The sequence below is a fragment of the Musca domestica genome, unplaced genomic scaffold, assembly GCF_030504385.1.
Source record: "Musca domestica strain aabys unplaced genomic scaffold, Musca_domestica.polishedcontigs.V.1.1 46, whole genome shotgun sequence".
Classification (NCBI taxonomy): Eukaryota; Metazoa; Arthropoda; class Insecta; order Diptera; family Muscidae; genus Musca; species Musca domestica.
In genome coordinates, this window is record NW_026712336.1 from 6598264 (window position 1) to 6620597 (window position 22334).

At 33.0% G+C, this 22334-nt stretch overlaps 1 protein-coding gene across 2 annotated transcripts in view; it reads left to right on the top strand.

Moving 5' to 3' along the window:
* LOC101896425 (A disintegrin and metalloproteinase with thrombospondin motifs like) overlaps positions 1-22334 on the top strand; it is a 232801-nt gene that overhangs the window by 103739 nt on the left and 106728 nt on the right. For both annotated transcript variants that reach the window (XM_059127546.1, XM_059127547.1), the window contains exon 4: positions 13792-13893. In XM_059127546.1, coding sequence (XP_058983529.1) covers positions 13792-13893 — 102 coding nt within the window. The remainder of the gene's footprint in view (positions 1-13791; positions 13894-22334) is intronic.

The following is a 22334-nucleotide window of genomic DNA, read 5'->3' on the forward strand; positions in this document are numbered from 1 at the left end:
CAAGGAATATCTTTTGAAGCTTTCCCCATCCTTTTACTTTAGATTTCTATGGCATATTTTTAGGCTCTCTCATTTCGTAAATATGGATTTTTGAAGAATATATTTGGCAGCTCTCTCTCATAAAACTTCTCAGGTCTTTAATCGTCCATTTTTGAGACTCTCCCAGATCATTGAACCTAGACTTTTGAAGGATATATTTCTTTCTCAGGTCTTTAATCGTCCATTTTTGAGACTCTCCCAGATCATTGAACCTGGACTTTTGAAGGATATATTTCTTTCTCAGGTCTTTAATCGTCCATTTTTGAGACTCTCTCAGATCATTGAACCTGGACTTTTGAAGGATATATTTTTGGGCCTAAGACTTTTGGATTTTTAAATTTTATACATTTTGTCTCTTTGCGCGAAATCTGTTTCAAGACATTTAGAATAGATGAATCCATAATCTATCCATCTAGAACCACCAAGAACTAAGCTGCAAACAAAGCAAATGAATCTGTAAAAATACGATTTTGTTGAACAAAAGCAAAAATAATTAAATAATTAACAAGTAAAAAAGTAGTAAGTTCGGCCGGGCCGAACTTTGAATACGAATTAGGATACTTTCAAAAAAAAAAAAAAAATAATAATAATAAATAAATTTATTAAAAATTCTGTTAAAATCATAAACATACCGAATATCGCCAATTTATTGGGGTCTATACGAAGACGTGGCATAAGCCATTACAATATTCAAATACGAAATTTGAAATCATCAAAAAAGGTAGGTATCGTTATATCGGGGCTATACGAAGACCTGGGCCTGCATAGACAATTTTCCGCCACAGGCCGTAGTACCTATTGGGAACTTCAAATACGAAATTTCTAACAATTTCGCTGAATATTGTACCTAAAATCGTCAAAATACCGAATATAGAGAGGTACTAATATATATGGGCCTATACGAAGACCTGGACCTGCATAGAAAATTTTCTGAACTCTTAATACGAAATTTGAAAGAACTCCGGTGAATAATGTCCCTAAAATCGCCAAAATATCGTACCGTTGTATGTGGCCTATACGATATCATGGAGCTATATAAACATTTCTCTTCCAGGGAGTAAAGTGCTTAAAAATAACTTCTGGTATGGATTTTAAGACAAAGCCATTGAAAAATGTAGCTAAAATCATGAAAATATCGTTATATGGGGGATATACGATAACGTGGACCTATATAGACAATTCTCTTTCGGGAGATAAAGTACTCAGAAGCAACTCCTGGTGTAGATTCTCAGACAATTGCATTGAAAAATGTGGCTAAAGTCATCAAAATGCCGAATTTCGGGATTTACCGTTATATGGGGGATATCGCGGACCTATATAGACAATTCTCTTATAGGCGGTAAAGTAGCCATAAAGAACTCCTTGTGCAGAATTTCAGACAATTCCAATAAAAAATTTGCCAAAAATCATAAAAAATCAAAATCCCTTTTTAGTACGAATTTTACATTTTAGTACCATTTTGCACCTTATTGCGCATCAACCCACCAACTGCTACCTATATGCGAAATTTTAAGATTCGATCTCTAAAAGTATTTCATGCAGTACCATTGCTCATTTGTTTGTAGTTTAAAGTAGCGCTTTTAGTTCGAATTGCAAAAAACAATACCCTGTGTAGTATCCCGCACCATAAGTATAAAATCTCCAAAAATCTAATCGTATCGCCTATAAATGAAAATAGAATCCAATCTCCCTCTTCGATTGTCAATTATATTCTCTATTCGGTGATGAGAAAAGAAATCTTTGGATGTAGTTCTTTCAGTGTAGTTCTCGATGCGGCTCGAAGGACCAATGTAAGATGAGAAAAGAATCCAATCTCCCTCTTCGATTGTCAATTCTATTCTAGGATCCTGCTCGGAGGATCAATGTTTTTAATAATGAGAATAGAGTCCCATCTCACTCTTCGATTGTCAATTCTGTTCTCTATTCGGTGATGATAAAAGAAAGAACAACCTTCTTCTTCTTTGAATGTAGTTCTTTGAGTGTAGTTCTCGATACGGCTCGAAGGATCAATGTAAGATGAGAAAAGAATCCAATCTGTCTCTTCGATTGTCAATTCTATTCTGGATTCTGCTTGGAGGATCAATGTTTTTATTAATGAGAATAGAGTCCAATCTCCCTCTTCGATTGTCAATTCTATTCTCAATTCGGTGATGAGAAAAGAAAGAACAACTTTATTCTTTGGATGTAGTTCTTTGGTGTAGTTCTCGATCCGGCTCGAAGGACCAATGTACGATGAGAAAAGATTCCAATCTCCCTCTTCGATTGTCAATTCTATTCTGGATCCTGCTCGGAGGATCAATGTTTTTATTAATGAGAATAGAATCCAATCTCCCTCTTCGATTGTCAACTCTATTCCCTATTCGGCTCGACTGCAGCATTGTGTAGTGAGAAAGGAAGACAACCGAATGGTTTGGCTGTTGATTCAATTCTAGTTTTTATTTGCGTGTGGGTGCGTGTGGGTCATAACCTTTATTATCTCACGAACAAGATCACCGAATTGTTCACATGTGGTATTTTATGGCTGCTGGGAAATATGTCATTTTAGAATATTTATTGTTTATTGCTAGATTTTCCGAGCGTCTCGACCGCACTATGTAATCTCCTAGCCACAGCTGTTTGTAGTTTTAGAACAATGTTTCAAAAATATCTCATATGATGTCTCGCATCTATTTTGGCCCACAAGCGAAATTTTCAAATTCTAAAGTATAGAATTTATGCCCAGAACCCGTTTAGTACGAATTTAGTACATTTAAGTACGACTTTTCAATAAAAACCGTCACCAACATGTCAAAAAGAAACATATTCCAAAGGTTCATTGTTTCCAACCTGTAATTTTCCCACGTCTCCGACTCTGGCAGGCTGACCAATCCTTTTTCATTCAAAAGTTGAAAATGTCACTTCCATGTTGCTCCAGTTATTTTTTCCAAAATATAAATACAAATCGAAAAATGTTTGCCATTGTAAATCATGTCTCATGAAATCGTTTTTATTTCAAACAAACCAAAAACATTTTTACATCCATCTGTTTTTCCACCTTGACAAATGCTAAGCAGATATTTTCAAAGTTAAACAGCAAGACAAAATAAAATTATCAAAAAAAAACGCTTACAAGAAACTAATTTTGACTCTTTGAAACAAAAAAAAAAAAAAAAAAAACAATAACAAAATTCGATAACAAAAAAAATAAAATTCGACCACAAAAACCAAATATCACCGATAAATGTCTATATCAATAGGATGTATTTTAAAGCAACATCTACTTTTCGAACAATTTTCCTCCAATTGCAACTGAGATAACCTCTACCCCGTTGTTTCTTCCCCCCATTTTGTAGTGGAATTCTTAAAAGACATTGGTTGCTTTGGGTTTTGTTCTAGTCGAGCAACTAAACTCTGCTCTAGACAGCTAACTACGTTCATGGTCACAGCAAATAAGACAATTGAATTTATTTTAGAGTTTTTCTATTCTTCAACAAGTAGCCCCAGTGACCACCACCACTGGCCCCCAATATCACAGTTGCATATACCTATTATTGTTTATTTACCACTCTTGTAAAACAAAAAAATTTGATTCTCTCTCGCGCTGGCATCCATGCTGTGGTGGCCAGAGTGCCAGTGTCAAATATTTACTTTAACACCATAAATCTTTTGTTTTGGTTTGTCTTGGCCATCGGCTGCTGGAGCTGTAACCACAAAATACAGCAAACATCAAATTGAAGTCCATGGCATAACAATGCCATGACATGGATCGATGCTGAAAACAAAAACATACAAACACACATATTTAAAATAAGTTAAAAAACGAGAAATTTAATTTAAATTTAAAATCAAGTCCTTTTGGCGTTTTTCGTTGGTTTCTTGTTTTATTTTTTTTTTTTCTTGAATAACAATAAAAATTTTAGAAAAACCTTATACAACCGGCAAGTGTCTCAAAAACTACCAAAGATTTTTGTTTGTTTTAATTTGACAATAAAAATATCGCAAAAAAAAAAACAAAAATTGCAAATAAAAACCAAATCAAATTTTATATCTTAAATCAACACGAATCCATTGAAAAAGGTCAAAACTATTAAATACTTGGCCATACGGGTAGAGCAATTAACATTCGATTTATTTTGAGACAAATGAATGGTTTTAATAAAAAAATACTAAAGTTTTTGTTGCAATTTTTTGACAGTTTACTTCAGAAAAGATGCTTAGGATTCATAATTTTAATCTGGCAAAGTAATTTTGAACTAGAACATTCTCAGGATCCCAAATCAAGTCAGTTTTTAAATTATTTTTTAAATGTTGAATGAATTTTCCTTGTGGCGTATAAATAACATTAAAACTTATACGACCAAAACATAGAAAAGTTGTTGTAGTTCCATGGTGACGTATGAATAATGCCAATACTCATACGACAAGTTCTAACAATGATTTTTTCAAGCGTATAAGATCATAAAAAAGACGAAAGATATGAACTTCTGGGGAGTAATAATTGAATACTTTAAATTCGATTTGTTGACACAACTCACAAAAAATCGAAACAAATAATTTTTTGACATTTCTGTCAGCACCTCAGGTGAAGAGCTTGTCTACTTCAGACCACAAATTAAAAAGTGAATACCAGTGGATTTCGACAGTTATTTCTAGCAATAATTTTGACATCGAATTTTGAAAATCGAATTGCAGTTTCATGAGGTCGTGTAAGTAACATCAATACTTATACGACCTAAATGCTGACAATTTGTAATAGTTCCATGGTGACGTATAAATAATGTCTATAAGTATGCGGCCACAGCTTACTGAAGAATGCATGATTTTTGTACTAGTTGTGAGATGAAAAAGTCCAAAGCTTTATATAACTTAGAGGTTATAATAGAGCATAGATTCGTGAACTAGTGATCTTCCGATTTAAAATCTACGCTTACAAATAACGCATCACAATCAAATTTCAACATTTATTTTCTAAAAAAATTATAATAATACATATAAAAATGCAGCTTAATGGCGTATAAGTAACATTAATACCTATACGACCTAAATACTGGCAAGTTATAATAGTGCCATGGTGACGTATGAATAACGTCAATATTCATACGACATTGGTACCGAAACGTTTTAACAACAGCTTACTCAAGAAGGAATGTTTTTTCGTGAATCGTATAATATCACTGAAAAGACGAAAGCTATAAACTACTTGGGAGTAGTAATTGAATACTTTATTCTATTGGTTTAAAAAAAATCTAATAAAAAATAACTCACAAAAAATCGAAACAAACAAAGATTTGGACGTTTCTGCCAGCACCTCAGGCGAATCTAGAGCTAGTCTCCTTCAAACCACCAATCGAAGAGAGAATGCCTGAGGCAAATGGATATTTTCCGAATCCAACCCAAATCCAGAGTACATATATAGCGAATCACCATCGAATTTCAATATCTGCTTCCTGACCATAATTTTTAGAATATATGTAGAAGTAGTTCCAATATGGCGTATAAATAACGTCAATACTAACAGTACTCAAGAATGGACAATTTTTTTAGTGAATAAAAGAACAAATAAAATTAGGTTCATTTAAAGGCACATAAAGAATCATTTTATTTATTTAGCTTTTTATTTTATTTATTTATTTATTTTTTTGTTGTTGCAAAATAGTCAGACTTTATCCCTTTTTTGTTGTTTTTATAAAAACAACGTTTGTTTATTAATGGAGAACGATGGTAATGTTTACCAGGGGGTAAGGCAGGGAATACCTATGTTTCGGAAAGAGCCACCAATCATCATCAGTTCCCTTGTTTTTGTCTGGGATATTCTCCCCAGAAGTTATTTTAAAAATAACTTCTATGACAAAAACATTTTTTACCCAAGTGACGAGATCGTAAGCTCAATAGAAGAGGAACCAAAGAATTAAATAAAACTAAAATTCTTTTAGAAAGCCTTCTAAATCTTACAACCGCATTTATAAACATTTACATCTTTCTCCACTTGTTATGCTTTCGTTCAACCTAAACGAAGTAGCATAACCATGTAAGTTGGTTTTGTCTGTTACAACAAAAACCCCTTTCGTCGACCGTGCCTTGTCTATTAATAGAACATATATAATAGAACTTAGGTAAAAAATGTTTTTTGTCATAGAAGTTATTTTTAAAATAACTTCTGGGGAGAATATCCCAGACAAAAACTAGGGAACTGATGAGGATTGGTGGCTCTTTCCGAAACCTAGGTATTCCCTGCCTTACCCCCTGGTAAACATTACCATCGTTCTCCACTCATAAACAAACGTTGTTTTTATAAAAACAACAAAAAAGGGATAAAGCCTGTCCATTTTGCAACAACAAAATACTACGGTATCCCGAACAAACAAGCCAACACTGTTCTATTTTTTTTATAAAAAAATTTATAAAAATCGTAATTAGATAAGCTATCTGATCAATAACTAACATTTTCAATTTTAGAGGGGGTGTGTATCGGACTCTTCAACATCTAATATATGAACAGCTCGAAATCGCTTCAAAAAATCCTAGACAAATAATACGGTTAATGGAACTTCCAATGGCAGAGATCGTCGTTAGTGTGTCAAATTTCAGTTGCTTTGTACAATCTCCAAAACTGTACAATTTCGAATTTCAACATTTGTTTTTCAATTAAAATTTTATGAATATTTGCAAAGAACAAAAATGCTGTTCCATATCGGCGTATGAGTAATATTGTTATGTATACGACCAACAAGTTCTTATCGTTCCATGGTGACGTATAAGTGACATCAATTCTTATACACTAATGGAACCGAAAAGTTTAAATCACAGTAGACTCAAATTGTAAAGTGTATGTATATTAATTTTACCATTCCTTTTACAATACCGCAAAAATCGTTCATCGAATATCCCATTAATTGCACATATTCTTGATCAGCGTAAAATTTAATGTATCGATGCCTTCCTTTTTATTACAAGCAATTGTAATCAACGGATTTAAAGGATTTTGCAGGTTTTATAGAATTTTCCAAGTTAATTATCCGTAAAAATGTCTCAGCGAAAATTCTTTGCTTAAGATACTGTATGCAGAATAACTCTCTGTCTTTTGAAGTGTTTAGGGAGATACCTATATATGAAGTCTATAAAAAAAATTGACTTATATTAATTTTTGTGGGAAAGGATTATGACCACCAGAAAATTAGATTGTCATATTATGACCAGATCGGTTGCAATACGTTCAAAATTATATGCTTTAAATTTATTTCTAATATCTTTTTTTTCATAATTTATTAAAATTTATGTTTTATTGTAAAAGCAATCCAAGCGATTGCTATTGAAATGTCAACCTGTGTTAAACTTAACATGTTCATGCCTGTATGTGAAGCCCATGAGAAAGACAGCATAGTTAGCATTTAATTGACACTTTATGATATGTTGTGTCAATAAAAGGCAACATCAAGTCATTGCTAAAGCGGGGGCCAATAGAAGTTGGTTAACATGTGAAGAGAGTGATGTGAGGCATGATGGCTGGAAGTTAAAAAAATATATAGCGTTAGATACTTTTATGTTCTCAAAACAGAAGAAACAGAAGCTATGAAGTTATATGCAGGGGTTTCCAACCCAAATATAGATATTAGTTCCAATCGTTCTATGTTGGAACTTTTTAGGTATATTAAAATATTTCGAAAGCTACTCCTTATCTTAAATTTACATTCCAATTATACCATTTCGTACCTTTTAAATTTGTCCGTATCCTGTGGTACAATTTTTAGTATTTTCTAGTACGAATATGCAAAACACTTGAAAACCCCATTGTGAAAGATTTAGGTTTTCGTAAACAAAACGACGTACAAAAATGTAAATAAAAAACCTATGGCACCCTTTTGTAAGAATTTTCAGAAACAGTTTTGTTCACACCACTTTGTTTATCAAAGAAGAGGCCACATACGAAAATGTCAAGCTATAGATCTTGTCCATATATTTTTATTTGTTTTGTTCCTTTTCGTAGTTTTGGTACGAATTCCCCAAAAGTATTTAGGTGCATTATTTTTTTTTATCATAGGTGAACCATCTCTCTGAAATAGTAAGTTATAGCAAAATATTTAGCACCTTTTAGTACTTTTCTATTGGTACATTTAAGCACCTTCTAGTACGAATTTGCCAAAACATCTTTAGTACACCATTTTAGTTAACGATGAGAATATTATATATGAAAATATAGATTCTTAGTTCCTTTCGGTCGCTTTACGACATAGCACTAGATTTAGTACCTTTAGCCACTTTGAGTACCCTTTGTACGAATTTTTAAAAACACGTTTTCGTACACCATTTTTATCATAAACAAACCCACATGCAATAATATAAAGCTCAAGCTCTTTACAACATTTAGTACATTTTAACCCTTTTCGTAGTTTAGTTACGAATTTCAAAAACAGGTAATATACAAAAAATTTGAGTTCTAGCTCTTTCCCGTCGCCTGATACATGTGTGAAAAAAAAAATAATATTTCTTTTGTACTTTTTCAAGATTTCTTTACAAATGTTAATATTCCAGCTCTTCTCTGTAAGCCGATACTTATAGCGAAATATTTAGTACCTTTTAGTACTTTTCGTGCGGAATTTGCAAGAATTTTTATTCACAATTTTTTATGCTGAAAAGTCATCCACTAGATTCTAAGAGTACTAAATTGATCCATTTCTCGTGGCACGATATTTGGTACTTTTTGGTACTCTTTAGAACGAATTTGCAAAACACCCCTTTGCAAAACCCAAAATAAAAAAATATGTCTTCAGTTCCTCTCGATCGCTCACACTTGAGACATAACAGAATATGGACATTGTCGGCCAGCTCTTTCTCTTACTTATAAATAATTAAATTAAAAGGATTATGTGAAATTATTACCGGATCTGCTTCAAACTTCGCTCCTTCCAATATATCTATCAATATTAGCACTAGTGTGGAAGTGAGAAATATTGGTTTATTCTTTGCGGTAACTCTCCCAACTTCGAACAACATTAAAAAATACATTATATTCCATCTGTTCCCCAACTTCAAAATTCAAAACTTCCAAATCTCATACAAATTTTGAATTAAATTCTTTGGAAGTCTGAAATAGAAGAAATATTTTAATTTGTTTCTGATATGACCTAATCTCCAATAGTGTCATATGTTTAGGACATTTCTCTGTTCATAAACCAATCTAGACTTTCTATCTCGTTTTTTAGGAAAAACATTTTTTTTTTTTTTGATTTCATTAAAAAGAGTCATCACATTTAACCCCCAAACCGGCTACTTCCAATTTTCCAACTAACTTTGTTTCACCACCTTCTTTTCAGCAAATGAATAATTCTTTGCTGTTCCACTTGTTGTTGCGTTTTTGTTTCAGTTACAGTTGGAGTTATGGCTCTTTTGTTATAGATTATGTTGTTGTTGGCCGTTGCTGGTATTTATGCCTTTGGGCCATAAATTAATTCAAAGTTCAAAATGTTGCATTTGACCGTCAAATGTGTTGACACTTGTGGTGTTTTTTTTTTCGTCATTTTTGTTTCGAGTCTCGCCAACATGTTTTGGCAGTTTTGAAAATGCGCTATAATTTTTACCATAAAATTGTTTTCGATTATCGCTTTTTTTATTTGTTTGGTTTGAGATTTTCAAAGAACAAGATCGCTTGATTTCCAAAGTGTTTTTGTTTTTATTTTTATTTATTTATCCATTTTTTTGTTGGTTTAGTTTGATTTTAGCCCATTACTACGTATTCATGTATTGACAGTGTGAGCTTTTGTTTGTTGTACTTGTTGTTGTTATTGTTTGTTTTGTTACTTTTTTTGTCTTCTCTGCTCTCTTTTTTTCGACCATGTGGAGATAGATTTGAAATATTTGTTTTGATAACCTTGAATAATGGTTCGAACTACAACACCAAACAAGATCGCTGTTTAACGGCAATGGTGTTGATGTTGACCGCCAACATTAGCATGGGGTTAACAAGTGCATTTTGGAATTTGGTTTACGATTTTTTTTGTTTGTTTTGTTTTTTGACTTAAAAGACCTGCCACTAGGTCTTGGAGAGAACTAGTTTTAATTTTTATGTTTTTTTTTTTTTTGTTAAAATATTTGAAAATGCAAATAATTACAATAATCCAAAGAATGTTTTTTTTTTTAATGTTTAAGTTGTGCTATGAAACAAATGTCCAACACTTTTATAAGACGCTTATAGCATGATTATGTGGGCCGTGAATTACATTGTAATTGGTATTTAGTGACAACAATGCAGCTGCTGCCAAGTACGTGGGATGAGGTCAAGGAAGTTGTTGGACAAATAAACGAACTCTCCATAAAAAGAACCCAGAATGAGCATTTGATATGGAAGGTCAAAATTAAAAGTGTATTGTTATTTGAAGTATCCATTACAGAGATAAGTCTTATAGAAGAGGGAAAGTATCTATCCTTTCCCTGGGAACTAATTCTCTAGCAGAGAACATTTTTTGAAATTATTTTCAAAAAATTCCTTTAAAAATTATCCAAAACGAACCCTAAGGGAAAATCAGTTAAGATTTCTATGTAGCATCCATATTAAGTCATTCAGAGCTGAATTGGAATCTTTAGCGATTTCCACAAAATTTCACTAGATCTTCCTTCAGGATCAAACCCATTAAGTGGTTTCATATCAATTTCATATCAATTAGAAAAAAAATATGAATTGTTCGTCAATAGCACTAATAGAAAGATAAATAAACTTATAAAAATTGCCAATGAAATGAAAATCGACCTGCTCTTAAAAAATCGACATGCTCTTGGACAAACGGAATGTGCTAGAATTCTGGCATTTGGAATGACAGTCACTGATACAGTGCAGAATAGGTGAACCAAAGGGTTTTTGGAAATTCAAAGTTTATGGAATCCAAAATTTCTAAAATGGTACTAAATATTTAAAATGGTACCATTTGGTATTATATAAACAGATAGAGCTAAAAACTTGAAATTTGATGTGAGAATCAAGATTGGAAAGTGCGTTTGATATACGAAGGTGGTTTTGTAAAGGTGTACTAAGTAGGCGCACTGTACTAAATGGTACTAAATTTGTAACAGTTTGGTTTAAGGTGAAAAGGTGAACCTGAATAATTTTAGAATTTTTTATTTGGGTCCCTCTTAGTGGTAGTTTTTATCATAAAGACGTGTTTCGAAAATGTGTACTTAAAGTGCACGAAAAGTACTAAATAGTACTATATTTGGTACAATTTTGAAATGGGTGACATTTGGTAGCTCTTGCAATTTAGTAATACTTGAAATTTAATATTAGTGTGGGTGGTTACGTATGGAGGTGGTTACGGAAATGTGTACTACAAGTGCACGAAAAGTACTAAAGAGTACTATACTCGGTACAATTTGGTATAGGGTGAAATTTGGTAGTGCTTGTAATCTGAAATTTGGTACTTGGGTAGTTTTTCATGTGTAGCCTGGACATATGGGAATGGCTTTGGTAATTTGTACTATTATTGTTCGAAAAGTACTAAATGGTACTCAATTTGGTATTGGGTTAAGGGATAGGGCTGGAATGCTCAAATTTGATATTGTGGTCTCTTTGGTATCTGGAATTTAAAAAAGGAGGTAATTTTGGAAATATTAGTACGAAAAGTACTAAATAGTACCAAATTTGTTATTATGAGAAAGGATAGGTCTAGCATCCTTAAATTTGATATTGAGGTTTCTGTTTGGGTTAGGGATTTCAAGCTACTACTAAAAATATACGAAAAATACTAAATGGTACCAATTTTTGACCAATTTGGATATGCATACTATATAGTACTAAGTTTAGTATTGGGGGTAGGAATATAGCTGGAATCGAGAACTTTGATATTGAAGTCTATTTTGGTATTTGGAATTGGGATATGGGGGCGGTTTTTGTTAAATGAGTACCAAAATTACCAAATGCTACTATATTTAGTACAATTTGGTATTGGGTGAAATTTGGTATTGCTTGAAATCGGAATTTTGGTGGTAGGGTCTCATATTCATGTGTAGCTTGGACATACGGAGTTGCTTTCGGAACTGTGTCCTATATTTGTTCGAAAAGTACTAAATGGTACCCAATTTGGTATTGGTGAAGGGATAGGTCTGGAATTCTCAAATTGGATACGGATGTCAATTAAGATATGGAACGAGTTAGCAAAGGAGTACTAAAAAATACGAAAGTACAAAATGGTACTATTTTAGGTCACTGTTGGTCTCTAGGATGGGAGAGATGAAATTTGTTATTGAGGTCTCTGTTGGAGTCTAGGATTACCTTGTGGTGGTGGTGTTCGAAATGTGTACTATAATTGTACGAAAAGTACTAAATGGTACTAAGTTTGGTATTGAGTGAAGGGATAAGAGTGGAATCTTTAAATTTGATATTGAGGTCTCTGTTAGTGCCTAGGTTTTGCAATGGCGTACTAAAAATATACCAAAAGTACTAAATCGTACTAACTTTGGATCACTTTTACGGTCTTGGATGGAGATATGTAGATTGTTTTGAATATGCGAACTAAATATTACTCAATTTGGTATCGAATGAAGGGATAAGGCTGAAATCCTGAAATTTGCTATTGAGGTCTCTGTTGGTATCTGGAATTAAGATATGGTGGTGGTTTTGGAAATGTGTTCAAAAATTAATCAATGCTACTACATTTGGTACAATTTGTTATTGGGTGTGCCTAAAATCTGAAATTTGGTATTATGGTCGTTGTTCACGTTTAACCTGAACATATAGAGGTGATTTTGGAAACGTGTTCCATAACTGTAGGAAAAATACAGAATCGTATTATATTTGGTATTGGATAAAATTCTGAAAGTTTATCTATAGATTACTGATGGAATGTGATTTTCAGATTTGGCGGTGGTTTGGAAATATATATATATAATTGTAGGAAAAGTACTAATTGATATTATATTTACTATTGGGTGAAGGGATAATACTGAAATCCACAAATATGATATCGAGGTCTCTTTTGCCATCAGGAATTGAGATATTGAGGTGGGCTTATATTTATTGCGATATATCAGTTTGTATGAAATCAGATATTGCATTGTCTCTCTGTGAGATATTCAAATTTTTATGATTTTTCCTAATTTTTGCGGTTATAAGGGTACCAGGAGGGAAGGTCCCAATTTGTACTCGATCCTAAATATATTACTAAGTTCTGTGTGTTTATGGAGAACGACATTAAATAATATAACCTCTATCTTAATTTCAACACACATACGGAAAGGCAGACGGATACCGTAAAAAAAACTTAAAATTTTATGGAAATCTCAAAAATTTTTATGGGATCGTCGGCGATTATTTCGTGTGGTTGGTCTGAAAATTTGAATTTCAACATAAACATTTTCCCAGCCAAAATGGAGAACTCGTCTTGGCTTCTTTTTTCCCTTCCGAAAGTACTCCCCTTCAAAGGAGAAGGAGTTTCACTTTATTTAAATTTTAAGCAGAAATCGAAAAATATGATATTGGCTTAATTTGTACAAATTTGTACAGATTATTGCGATACCTAATACCTGCTGCCTAAATAAAAGCGCCATAAAATTGTCAATATTCAATTGTCTCTGAACATTCACTTCTCAAAGAATTATATCCAAATTCCTAGAAAATGATTTCTCTCCCATTCAAACATATCTCACATTATTATGGCATAGATAGATAACTGACCCGCCCACTTCTTTCGAAGATTTGTTTATTTATCATGTTCTTATATTTTTTTTTTCTTAAAAACCACTTCCACTAACAATTCTCTTTTTCTCTCCCTCTCTCTCATCTATTTCCAGCATTCACATTCCAGCGACGATATTGGCGAGGTCTATCAAGATGAAGAAAATATGGCTGCAATTTTAATGAGACGTCATGAGATTACCGGCGATTTAGTAATGGTAAGTTAAACAAAAAGAAGAAAAAAACACAAAACAAACATACCTACATATGACAAGTCATTGTTACTACATGGAGTACTTGCATTGTACTTGTGGTTCGAAACAAATTGCAGACCACAAACATAATTATTAGTGTGGAAAAAATGCTAAAGAAAAATTACTTAATTTTTTTTTGTAGCAGAAAAGCATAAAATGTGTGGCAATTTTGCTTTTTTGGTTTGTTTTAACGGATTTTTTTTAAAGAAATTAAGTCATATGCAAGGTGACCTTGAAAGGCTAGCTACAAATACTCTGCAAAAATAAGCCAACTTTTAAAAAATACCAAACATGCCCGAAAACAAAAAAAAATCTGAGGCGTGAGAATTTGGGAAAACGGCAAATGAAAGACAATTGAAGTTGAAACATTTTTTTGGGGCAATTGTTTTTTTTTTAGAATTATATTTTTATAATTTTAAAGGGTTAACAATTTGGCATGAAGAGTTTTTTTTTTTTTTGGTGTTTGAAGTTGTTTTATTACGGCAAATTGGATTAAAGATGGCAACTAAATGAAGTTTTGACTACTTTCCAAACGAATTTTAAAATCAGACATAATTTTAAAATAGTTTAGATTTTGTTGGTTATTTGTTTATGTTTTTATAGCCTCCGCCATACATAGTATGGAGAGTATATATTGAGTTCGTCCTCAAGTTTGTAGCTCACCGAAGTAACAATTTTAGACCTAACAATGTATATATTCTTGATCAGCATAAAATTCTAAGACACCCTGTTCATCCGTCCGCACGTCTGTTGTAATCACGCTCGAGTCAAAACAAATAAAGATAGGAAGCTAAAATTTTACACAGATCTGTCTACAGGCATGTCAAGTTCGAGGATGGGCTATATTGGTCCACGATATCGTATAGCCCCCATATAAAAGTATCGACCGATATTCGGTATTTTGATGACTGTAGCCAAATTTTTCAAATGAAATTGTCTATAATTCTACAGAAGGAGTTTCTGCCAATGCAGGTCCACGTCTTCGTATAGACCCCAATATAAGGGCTATATTCGATATTTTTAAGAATTTAAGAGAATTTTTAACGAATTTTAATTTTTTGAAAATGTCCAAATTCGTTACATATGGTGGAGGATATTCAAAGTTCGGCCCGGCCGAACTAACTGATTTTTTACTTGTTATACCCTCCACCATAGTATGGAGGGTATATTAAGTTTGTCATTCCGTTTGTAACACCTCGAAATCTTTAGATCCCACAAAGAATATATATTCTTAATCAGCATAAAATTCTATGTCGATTTAGCGATGTCCGTCCGTCTATCCGTCTGTGAAAATCACTCTAGCTTCCGAACGAATTGAAGTAGATTGATAAAATGTTACTCAAAGGTATATTATGTCTGCAGGATATTTGTTGTTCGTATTGGGTGCTACAGTCTATGCCAGAAAATTGTCTATGCAAATCCAGGTCTTCGTATAGGCTCCATATATCCGTATCTCCCTATATTCGGTATTTTGACGATTTTAGGTACAATGTTCACAGAAATTGTTTGAAATTTCGCATATGAAGTTCCTAATAGGCACTAAAGCCTGTGGCAGAATATTGTCTATGCAGGTCCAGGTTAGGTAAAATATTCAACGGAATTGTTTGAAATTTCGTATTTGAAGTTCTTAATAGATACTACAGCCTGCGGCAGAAAATTGTCTATGAGGGTGCACGTATTCGTATAGTCCCCATGTATCGGTACCTCTCGATATTTGCTCTTTTGACGATTTTAGTAACAATATTCACCGAAATTGTTTGAAATTTCATATTTGGAGTTCCTAATAGATACTACAGCCTGTGGCAGAAAATTGTCTATGCAGGCCCATGTCTTCCTATAGCCTCCATATAATGGTACCTCCCGATATTCAGTATTTTGATGATTTTAGCGACATCGTTCACCGGTCTTGTTTCGAATTTTGTATTTGAAATTCGTAAAGGGAGCTACAGTCTATGACAGAAAATTGTCTATGCAGGTTCAGGTCTTTGTATAGCCCCATATATCAGTACCTCATAACGGTATCTTCCTATATTCGATATTTTTGTGATTTTAGCTGCATTATTCACCGGGTTATTATTTTTCATATTACATATTTGAATATTGAATATGGCTTCTGACAAAAGTTGCCTACGCTGGTCCAGGTCTTCGTATAGACGGATATATTCGGTATTTTTAGATGTTAACAGAATTTTTAACGGATTTTTTTTTTGTTTTTTTTTTTTTTGAAAATTTCCAAATTTGTTCCAAATGATGGAGTGTATTTAAAGATCGGCCGGGCCGTTTTTCATTCACAGTAAGGAATTTGATATTTAATTTGTTAACCAACTACCCTGATGTATGACCTTATAACTGGGCCACAGCTTCTTCTTTACCCAATATTTTTTGACTTCCAATTGAGCCATATTTGCCTTTCAATCACAATAACACGATCTTTCAGGATCTTAGAACGGATTATAATTTTTATTATTTTTTTTTTTTCTCTTCCAAACCAAGAATTTTATAATCGGGTTTGTTTTAATTGTGTTTATTTGTTTTGTTTTGTTCTTTTTTTTTTTTTTTGAAAATATTATATTTTTTGCATTATTGTTAAAAATGATAATTGCAGCCACCAAACATTTAAGTGCATTTAGATTTAACAGATCGCTTGCATTTATCGTTTTTTTTTTTTTTTTTTTTTTTTGTTCTCCCTCTCTCTTACATTTTTATATTCTTTGTTTTTTACATCTTTTGTTTTTAATTGAGTGGGAAGCGATTTGTAGTTGCTGTTTGTTTTTTTTTTTTTTTCTTAAAGAAATAAATTTCTCGTTTTAATTGTTAATTGTGTGGCTTATGATCCAATTGTTTTTCTGTTTTAACTAAAACGAGGATCACGTTTTTAAGAACAGAACGGCAAATGGAACAGTGGCGTAGTTTGAAGTATGGCATGAAAGATCAGGATTTTACATTGGAAAATAAAAAATCTTCTTGGAATTTCAAAAAGAATCTCAATTTCATTTGTATTTCGAAACATTTTAACCGTTTTTCGAGAATTCCATTCATAAAATTGAATTTTTTTCATTTGTAATTCATTGATAATTCCATTGTTTATTACAATTCTTAACATTTCAATTGCAATTCGAAATTTCAGTTACTATATTCGTAAATCAAATCTTTCCAGTTAAAATTTAAAATCGAATTATTCCATTTGAAATTCGAAACATAAAGATAACAGCATTTTTTTAAATTTTTTTCTTTCGAATTCAAAATAAATCGTATTACGAATAGATTGATTATTTTTCATTTCTTTATTCTTTCAACTTTTAAATGTAACGAAATTTTAGAATTACAGTCGAAATGCTACGAATTACAAATGGAGTTTTTCAATTACAACTAAGTTACGAATTATATGCTTGGATTACAATTGAAATTTTACTATATCCGGCTGTATGTGGAAGTCATCAATTTTGTTCAGATGTGTTTCAAGTCTGCAGTTTTTGGAGTTTCATAATGGGTTTTCAAATACGTTTTCGTATAGCCCCAATTTTGGAGAAGTCTTTTCCTGTATTCAACATTAATTAAATACGAGCAAATACCCACCACTTCCTTAGTGAAAAGTTCACTTAAAATATTAGATTCGTCCAAATAGTCCGTATTAAGCCTTTTAAGTACCCAAACTGCGCAATAAAACTTTATACATCGTACCAAATTTTCAGAGACTAAGACCTCTATAGCAGATTTGGGGATTCCAGCTCTATTTCTTCACCCAATACCAAATTTAGTACGATTTAGTAGTTTTCGTACAAAAATAAGAGGCATTTCAAAAACCACCTCCATATCCTAACCAAAGATATCAAAAGTGACTTTAATATAAATTTCAGGACTTCAGCTCAATTCCTTTACCAAATTGAGTACAGTTTATACTTATCGTATAGTTTTAGTACTAATTTCTAAGACTACCTCCACATTTCAAGCCTAGATACAAAGAAATACCAAAAATCAGATTTTATGATTCTATCTTCATCCCTTAACCCAATACCAAATTTAGCACCAATTAGTACTTTTCGTACACATATAAGAAGCATTTCCAAACCACGGCCAAACGTAGATACCATTAGAAATGTTTTTTTTTTTTTTTGTTTAATTTTATTTCTATCCCACACCCAATACCAAATATAGTACTTTTCGTACAAACATAGTACACATTTCCGAAGGCACCTCCATGTGTCTAGGCTCAGACTTGAATAGCGACCCTAATACCAAATTTCAGATTTCAAGCATTATATGTTTACCCAATATCAATTTGTACCAATTATAGTACTATTTTCTACATTTGCGTGCACTTGTAGTACACATTCCCATACCCATTTATTTATCCCAAACCTACCACCAACAGGCATCCCTATACAAATTTTCAAAATTCCAGCTTCATCCGTTCACCCTTAAACAAATTGTATAAAATTCAGTACCGTTTTGTACACTTAAGTACAATATTTTATAGCTACATACTTTATACAGTCCAATGGAAACTTATTTTCAAAATTTAAATTGTACTAAATTTAGTACCATTTAGTACACATAAATACGAATTTCCAAAACTGCCTACATAACTCAGTCCTATAATGCAATATTAATTTTATTTCTAAATTTTTAAATTTCAGTATTCTAACTCAATTGGTTCTGCCAAAATCAAAATTGTGCTAAGTTTAGTACCATGTGGAACAAATAAGTACGAATTCCCAAAGCTACATACATTGCTCATTCCGAGAATGCAATAGTAATTTGTTATCCCAATTTCAATTTTTCAGCTCTGTCGCACCCAAATCGAAATTGTACTAAATTTAGTACCATTTGGTACTTTTCGTGCATATAACTAGACATTTCGAAAACTTTCTCCGTACCCCATTGCTACACTCCGCCAATAATTTTAATTTCAAAATTCAGGTTTCGAACTCCACCCGTTCCAAAATATTCAATTTATACTAAATTTAGAACCGTTTAGTTCTTTTCGTATACATAATCACACACTTCCAAAACTACCTCCTTACATCGACTCCACTCCTCAACATTAATTCCCATTCCGAATTTCAAGTTATTAGCTCTAAGCGTTCACTTGGTACACAATAATACCAAATGTTGTACATTTTAGTACTTTCCGTACTTTTATAGTGCGAATTTCCAAAACCCTGTAGTACATCCAGCATACACTGCATCAATCACCCTTATTCCAAATTTAAAAGTTCTAGCTCCACTGCTTCGTCAAATACCAAGGGTACCATATTTAGTAACTTTTAACAGTTTTCGTACCGTTCAAGTACGAATTTCCAAAAACCCAGTCTTATCTGACCCCTTCGGACCAAGAGTGACCCCCACCCAAAATTTCAAGATTTTAGATTCAGCCGTTTCGTCTAGGCGTTGAGAAATCTTTAAGTCTATCAGACAGTCAATTATTTTACTCTTTTATGAATATAGATTCCTGCTTTCTTCTAAAATTATCGAATTTTTTAACCATTTTCATATTAGCCCCCCCCCCCTTTTTCCACGCCCTTAACTTTTTAATTAGTTTTTCTTTTCAAACTGATTTGTATCATTAATTTATTTATTGGTTCAAGATATTGACCAACCCGCAGCATTTTAATACCACATTTACAGATGCAAGAATGACACCATATCTCTTGGCGGAGTACCTTGAACTCTCTGAATTAACTTTGCCAGCCATGGTCTAGAATTAATTCATGCATTTAGTTAAAACAACCACTGCATTTGCACTGTGTGTGTGGGTATAATGATTAAATTCTTTAAAAAAATACCTTGACCAAAATTCGAGTTGAGGCAGATAAAAACCCAGTAAAGAAAGTAATAAAGTCGGGCGGGGCCGACTTTATGATATTCTACACCACTTTGCTAATTTAGTAGAGCTCCACATAACAATTAAAAGTTTTTATGGGAGAATTCAATCAAAGGACTAATTCAAGTTCAAAGGACTAAATATGCCGAAGCATCTGTATTTTTTAAATTCGGACTTGTATTGCCCATTTGGTGCAAAATTAATTTGAAATCAGATAAAGATATATATGGGAGATATATCCAATTCTGAACCGATCTCGATAAAATTTAGCAAAGGTATTTCTGAGCTGCATTTGATATATTTCGCCAAATATTGTTGTTACAGAGTGCATATTACGGCTGCGGAGGACAAAAATAACAAATCGGATGAACAATATATATGGGAGCTATAGCTATATCTGAACCGATTTCGATCAAATTTGGCGTACTTATTTTTAGGCCTTATTAGGTTGTATGTGCAAAATTCCATACTATTCGGGCTGATATTACACGTTTGGTGCACAATAAAAGGCAAATCGGACGAAGATATATATGGAAGCTATCTCTAAATTTTTACCGATTATCTCCAATTTTAATAGGGTTCTTCCTTGGGTCAAACAAATGTTGTTTGAAAAATTTCATCTCAATCGGATAATAAATGCGACCTGCATTTTGTTCACAAGAATATACGGACGGTCAGACGGACTGACATGCATAAATCAATTCAGAAATTGATTCTATGGAGATCCTCAAAAGTAACTATGGGTCTATCTCATTTTGCCTGTTACAAACAAATGCACAAAAACATAATACCCTTACCACCTTGTGGTGTAGGGTATAATTAGATTTTTTATGGCCTCGAAGGTAAAGGATATTGGTGGTAATATTTATGCTGTATTCGAAAATTTGCCAAAAAGAAAAGCTGGCATAAATTTTCGTCCGATCTCAGATCAAATAGGTAGAAGGCTAATAGTTTACCGTGATTCTAAGAAAATCTTTAGTTTTATTCCCAAGACGAGTTGCTCCAAACGTGTCCCCATTTTGATATGATTATCAAACTTAGTACAAGTTCGAAGGTGTATGACATCAATCCGCCATCAAAAGCTCAGGTTTTGTAGGCAAAACCAAGACATCCCTTCTCGATTATTAAATTTGAAAATTGAAAACAAAGAGCCATTTAAAAAATAAAATAAAATAATTTGACTACAATTCCAACTACTTCCTGCCAAAACGACGCTCCCATTGAGCTCCCAGAAGAAAACCCTACAAACCCAGACGGCATAATAATAACTTTAATTCCATTATTAATGATATCAATAAATCTGGCATTTCACTTGCCGCTTCGAGGAGCTTATGCAATTTTCAATTTAATACCTAATTTTTTCAACATCCCAACCCTTTTGAGACCAAAATCGCTTTTTGATTGCATTCAATTGTTAGATGGATTTACAAGCTACCTGTAAAATGGAGAAGTGTGTGTCTATGTGTGAGTGTGTCAGACAATTGATGTCTTCGGCGATTAATGGGCTCATTAGAAAGTAACCTGCAAACCATGCAACATTTACCAAACAAAAAAGGCCTTCTACGACAAATTATCAATCGGTCTGAGTTGGGTGGTGGAAAAAACAGAGGGTGATCATGGCAACAACTGGGAGAAGGGGAAACGGCTTCCGTATTTTTTTTTTTTTGTTTTTGGTTTCCTTACATTACCTCAATGTGGAAATGTGCATCTTGAACTGTTGCATCATTAAAGAGTTCATTCATAGCAACTGCAACTCCAACACCAACACCACTACCATTCAAACAGCCAACATTCAAACCAAAATTTTTCGAATACTAACTGCCATACATCTCTTCTACGAGCAAATCTGAGTCTGAGTAGCAGTAGCAACGCATGCCTCGCTCCAATGGCCGTCGTTCGATGCTCATTGTCAGTGTTGTGGCAGATGGAGGTTGATTTCGATTGCAGCAGATTGCAACTGGACGGCTGAATGGCATTGTTGCAGAGATCAGTTTTTTTTTTTTTTGCTGCAGCTCATTAACACTGTAATGTGGTCTGCTGCCAGCAACAAAACAGAGAAACACACTAACGAGAGGAGCCCGGCAAACACTTGCCAACTTTAGTCATGGCAACCAAAATATTATTGCCACTCTAAAAATAAAATACAATTTGATGCATTCAATCGTGTTGTGGTTGTTGTTGTAGTTATGTAACAATTCGTTTTTGTTATGACTTCTTCTGTTTTTGTTATTGTTGTTTTTGAGATTTTGTGGCCAAACTTCTGTGAACCTGTACATTGTTGCCCCACACACACACACACACATACACATACACACACACGTGCATAATATCTATAACATTGGTAATTAATCAACCGCCTATTATGCCAACAATGTAAAGTGGAAATGCCATTGTAAAATACCATAATGAAAAAAATCTCTGTTCCGCAAGATTGATTTCAACATTCAAATTGAAAATTGCAATTTTTGAGAAGATTTCTGAAAAAATTCTTGGTACGGAAATTTGAGAATCAGAACAACAATTTCAATTGGGAAGACAGTGATGTAGAAGGTCAGTTCTAATTGTGGAATTTTTTTTTATT